Source organism: Arachis ipaensis, chromosome B02, assembly GCF_000816755.2.
Source record: "Arachis ipaensis cultivar K30076 chromosome B02, Araip1.1, whole genome shotgun sequence".
Taxonomy (NCBI): domain Eukaryota; kingdom Viridiplantae; phylum Streptophyta; class Magnoliopsida; order Fabales; family Fabaceae; genus Arachis; species Arachis ipaensis.
The window spans coordinates 89,116,837-89,122,849 of record NC_029786.2 but is presented as its reverse complement, the minus strand read 5'-3'; the positions used below and the strand labels follow the sequence as shown (position 1 = coordinate 89,122,849).

Below are 6,013 nucleotides of genomic sequence, written 5' to 3'. Positions count from 1 at the left end.
GTCCTATTTAAGTCCCTAACGTTTCAAAATCGTCTTAATTTTGTTCTGCCGTCAATTTCGTTAACATATTCCTAACGGCAGGATAATATTAAGTCAATTTTAAAACTTAGGGACTTAAATAGACGATTCAAACGTTAGGGACAACTTTGAGACTTACCACAAACGTTGGGGACAAAAACGATACTTTACTCTATTTTAAAAAAACGATAAATCACTAATTTTTTTGGGTTGTATTTGTTTGTAGGTATGAGACACTAACATAAAAATACAAAAATATAAAATTATATTAAACAGATGAGACATGAACAGAAATATTATATTTAGAGACACTAAATTAGTGTATTTTGTGTCCATCATAACAGGAAGAACACAAATTCAAGAAGGACACAAAGACACTAATAAGAGATACAACTTTTTTTTTCTTTTATTGTTTTTATTAATTTTTTATGATTATATTTTTTATATTATTATATTTTTCTTCCCAAATTTTTTTAACGAAAAAATGAGACTAAATTAAATTTACATAATTTTACTAGTTTATTACCAAACAAAATATAAGAACACTATTTTTTCTATTTCTATCTTGTGTGTCTTGTTCTTAGTATCTTGTCTTATCTTTTTTTAAAAACTAAACGCAGCTTTGTAGTTGACATTTTAAGTGAGTATGCTGCGTAGGAAAAATAATGCAACCCATATATGCAGACTGCAGGTATATGCTTCCCCCTTATTCAGTTACCCATCCCAATACGAGGCGAGTTTTGGTTAGAGAGAGGATGGAGTTGGAGTATGGATGTTTCTGTTCTAGAATAGTATTTAAAATATAAAATATATATATAAGTTAATAAAAATAATTTAAAAATTACAAGGGAAAGACAGATATTTGCAAGAACAGGTTATGATACAAAATTTTATTATTTGTGGGTAGTAACTGGTAGATTTTATAAAAAAATATAGTAAGCCAGAACGATAAAAATCAGCCTTGTCTACTTTTGTTATCATCCTAAATTGCATATACGCTGTTCTAAGTTGCAGAGACACCATCCTAAAAATCAAACTAAAGACATAACACTAAAAGTTTTTTTTTTGGAAAAAAAAAAATATTTTCACCGAAAAATCATTCTGGAATTATATCCCAAAATCCAATTTTTTTGGGTGGGGAGCAAGTTTGCCATGCCCCTTGTCAAATTCATAAGGTTTGTCGTGTCCTTCGGCGAACTTCAAATGCAATCACTTCTTTCTTAGTGTTGGAGAATACCATCCCTACTACACCATCGCTCCTTGGATGTATGTGCCACACACAATTGAACACATAATAATTTGAACATATAATTTTATCTTTTTTTTTTTTTTGAGTTTTCAAGAGTACGTATTCTTAAAAAAACTAATGTGAAAATACAAAAATGTAATGACATTTCAGGGGAAGACGATGATAATGTTGCTGCCGTTATCGTCGACGATATTGAAGAAAGCCATACTTATTGTCTATTCAGTATTCAACTTTCCAATTTTCCTTCTCACTTTAATCAAATTGGGTTTTTTTAGGATTAAGAGTTATAGTATACGTTCTTAGTACATTTTTTATGAAGTTTGCTGACGAATTCGGAAAACTTTGGTTAATATGCTGAGTTTGCTAAGGGGCACGACGAACTTGCCTCCATCCAAAAAAAATTAGATTTCGAGATATAATTCTAGAATAAATTTTCTGTAGAAATAAATTTTAATTTTGGTCCAAAAAATTCCAACACTTAAACAACCCAAGTACATGCTACTGATTGTGTAAGTTGAGTTACCATGTAATTTCCTTTTATTCTTTTATTTTTATTTTTTAAATTTTGCCTTTTCTTTTTGCTTTTTCGTAGTATCTCCAATTCAATCCGTCGCATATTAGAATTTCATTTAAAAGTTTGTTGTTAGCCAATAGATTACTCGCTCCTGACACTTACTTAATCGGATTAGTAAACTAACTATTAGATGAATCTAACTTGGTTATTTTCTTGTTTTTATTTTTAATGTTTGATGAGGAACCAGGGTGTACACTTTATTCTTGGGGATCTAAAATGCGTATAGCAACGCATAAAAGGGCCACAAAACGCGTGGAGATTTGTAGGGTGGTGGCCCATGTGAGAATGAGGATAATATATGCATAATGCATGTGATGTTCTGCCTCACCAATGACTTATGACTAAGTAAATTAGTATAATAAACGGCAAACCTATTTCAACAGGAGAGGGTACTTGAACATCCATATTGGGATTGTAATCCACGGACAACGAATGGGACAACCCACACAAAAAACTACTGCAATTCGCAATTTCTAATTTTTCTTAATAAAAAAAGAAAAACACATGCAAGGTCAAGCACATGCGCATTCTCTCATAACACATGTAGCCAAATTTTCAAGTAATAATACAATAATAAAGTCATCATGCTCTCTTTTGTTTTTGTTAACCACCAACCTAATCATATTAGGGCTCAGTGAAATCTTTTCCCCTTTTTCACATGCACAATCAAAAGGGTTGTATTTGCCTTTAACTAGGCACGATTGGTCTATGGATTGAAGTTACTCGTTTACATTATAGGCCTTTATAGTTAGTACATAATCTTTTTTATTTGAATAAAGTATATTTTTTGTTCTTAATATTTATAATTTTTTTTAAAATATCTCTAACGTTTAACTGTACTTAATTTTGTCCCTAACATTTTTAGTTTATATTAAAATTATCCCTAAGTGTTACCTTCATCTACAATGTTAAAGACAAAATTAAAAACGTTTAGAGATAATTTTGAAATAAATCAAAAATATTAAAGACAAAATTGAATAAATAAAATACATTAAAGACAAAATTGAATAAAATTAAATGTTAAGAATATTTTTGAAAAAAATTGCAAAACTTTTAAAACAAAATGTGTGCTTTACCATTTTTATTTTCATTATTAGGACACCACGTGAATTCAAGGGATTAAAATTCAAATAAAATAAAATAGACTAGGGTAGAAAAATATATGCACATGGTATCAATGATGGTGGTGAGAAGGATTGGAAATAATTTTTTTTTTCCTATGGCACATGCTGATGCTATAGATAATTTAACCATGACAACCAGATCAGGGGTGCAGAATGTTGAAAAGCAGAACCCCATATTCAAATATTTTGACTTAATACAAATCGGATTATACTGATTTGAATTAAGAGGTGAATGTTTCAGTTCAGGCAACTAAATCTTCAAATTGAAGGATTGTTGTAGTAGTAGCTTTCCAACAGCAATTCTTGCAGTGGACCCTATTTCAATTTGTACACAGTAGTGGCCCCTCTATATTTAATCTATCTATGCACCATTCATTGCAGAGTCAGGATGGTGTATTGTGTTGACATCTTCCATGATCTTGCCATTTACTTGAGTTCTTTGCCTCTGAGCAAGTGCAAAATAAACATGTTATTGTTATGTCAAGATCAATGAAAATGACATTACACACCAGAGGAACAAGAGAAAGGACACAGATTTTCATCATACCCTATCTGCAGGATCTCCAGAATTCCCATTCAAAAGCTTGTGATTCTCCTCTTTGGTCCTGCCATCTTTGTCTTTCGTGCTCAATGGTAGTAAGGTTGCAGCCACGATAGACCGGTCTGGCAATTCTGCGGAAAAACTAAGTCAGTACAACGGCAAAAGGCGGGTTGAGTGGACGAAAGCAGTGTGTATTATTTGTAATTGTACAAACTACAAATGTGCTAACCTGCCAGTTTCTTGTCAACGAAAAATACCACCAAATTAACAGTGTACCTGCAGTCAGAGACCATAAAGATTAAATTGAAGGTGACATATAACATGGTTTTCCAATCACAAAAGCAGAAAATGCTTCCCTACCATGCAACGACTACGTCGACTGTGTAATGTTTGCGAGATGCTACTATCAAAAGACTCTGAACAATAGCAAGTAACCATGCTACCTGCTTTATGGACCTAGTGTTTCATCAATAACCACAAGAAATAAGAACCGTAAGCATGACAAGAATATGTCACAGTTATGGCATTTTATGAAATCAACAAAGCATCCAAGGAAAAGTTACTGCAATGAAATCTAGACAAATTTAGTTCTTCAGAAAAGACAGCCATTTTTACCTTCGAATGCCGTATTTCTGATACGTACGAACGAATACAAGAGTGAAGATCATGTGTGATGAAAATATCAAATCCCCACATCCATATAACACACCACGCGGAACTGCACGTTAAATTCAATTTAGTACAAAACTATGAAGAAGCCAACAAAGCTCAACAACTCCAATACAATCACGCATACTAACAATTAATCAAGAGGACTTCAAGAACACTATCTGGACGAGGCAATGTGGCAAGTTTAGAACCCTGCGTGATACATTGTGCAAATTATTAGCATGCATGAAGACTACCTCAGATATATGAAATTTTTACATGCACATATTCTTAAACAATTATACCTCACGGCAATGGTAGTTTGGACCAGGAAGCTGCGTAGAATAAAATGTGACTATGCGAAGAAGTTGAGAAGCCTGCATTAAACAAATAAACATGAGCAGAATGTAAGCGGGAAACTGGCATGTTCATCTATTCTTGACTCGCTCTAAAACATTTAAATGGAAGCAAATATACTCTGGCTGACCATACATGAGGGGAAAGGAAGCAAGGCTACTTAATGACATGAGTTAATAATCAATATCAAACATGTTGATTAAACCTAGCATTATCTGTTGTCAACTAACTCTTGTCCAATGATCTATCACCCCTAAGAACCCATCTATTCTATAAGGATACTAAAAAGATTAACAATAATTTAACTAGCATGACAAGAAGGGTCGATACTTACAACTAAGAATGCTAGAACTCTGCACCATATTAGGACTGTGTAGATCTTTCTGCTCTTCAATATGAAAGGATGAAATGTCCACTGCAAAAGCATATAACAAAGAATATATCACCAAAGTACTCCACATAAAAGGGCCTTATCAAAAGGTAAGAAATTAAAAAAGAAGATGAGCCACTAAATTAGGAAGGATGATGTACTATATGACTAACTGAAACTTCAAGCTAAGCCTATTGCAAGAACACGTAATGTTTCAGAAAATTCAAAACTCGGCCTCTAAATGAGAGGTTTAAAATTTCAACCACCATAAGAGGTTTATTTGATTTCTTGTGTTTTCATAGATATCATTCTCAATAGTTAGTACTAATAAGTATCCCAATTCCCAATTTTACTGAAAGGAAGTCCCTTAACGAGTTCCTGTTAATGTTTTCGAACATCACAAAGTCACAATGAAAAAAATATACGACAAATGGCAGCCTCACCAATAGGATGGCACAGACACCAAGCCTTATTTCATTGATTGCCACAGCAAAAACTAAAATGGAAAGCTCAATTAATGTATAGAATTCTGTCTTCATTAATGTGAAGCCAAAGTTATATAAAACGTAATCTCTTTCAAAAGAGACACCTTCCAATCACTAAAATAATCTGGGTGTTGAAAAGTTAAATTCTAACAGAATACAGTCAGAAGATAATAATCATGTAGAAAAGCTGAAGCAATGAGTTTGATGTAAAGATGGTGGGAATTCTTACCAAGACAAAGGATACAAAGATAAAGGTAAACAGAGTTTCACTAATATAAGCTTTGTCTTGTCCAAGCTCCTGTTAAAGCACCAAGATTATATAAATTAGAAGTTCCTCAAATACATAAATTAGAAGTTCCTCAAATACTATGTAAATATCATGGTAATCAAACTCAAGCCTTCGCCTGAACTCGTGGAACTTACACAAGCTCAAGTAAACTTGAATAAGCTCAAGTCATAAAATCGTAAACTTCCTCAGGGACCTAACTGAGCTAACTCGAGAGTTTAATAACCTTGTGTTAGATATTTCGGGGTTAGAAAGAAAAGGAAGGGAATGAAAATTACGCACAGGAAGAATCATGAATCCAATATCTTGTAGAGTAGGGCCAGGCCTATGTAAATAATGAACTCCACGGGCAGCCAAGCCA

At 33.0% G+C, this 6,013-nt stretch overlaps 1 protein-coding gene across 1 annotated transcript in view; it reads right to left on the bottom strand.

Moving 5' to 3' along the window:
• LOC107625649 (phosphatidylinositol:ceramide inositolphosphotransferase 1) overlaps window positions 2,961-6,013 on the bottom strand; it is a gene marked incomplete in the record, with an annotated part of 4,719 nt that continues 1,666 nt past the window's right edge. Inside the window, 10 exon segments of the mRNA XM_016328345.2 lie at window positions 2,961-3,410; window positions 3,513-3,637; window positions 3,736-3,782; window positions 3,867-3,962; window positions 4,122-4,224; window positions 4,307-4,367; window positions 4,460-4,531; window positions 4,846-4,926; window positions 5,596-5,664; window positions 5,935-6,013. Of these exon segments, the coding sequence (XP_016183831.1) occupies window positions 3,327-3,410; window positions 3,513-3,637; window positions 3,736-3,782; window positions 3,867-3,962; window positions 4,122-4,224; window positions 4,307-4,367; window positions 4,460-4,531; window positions 4,846-4,926; window positions 5,596-5,664; window positions 5,935-6,013 (817 nt within the window).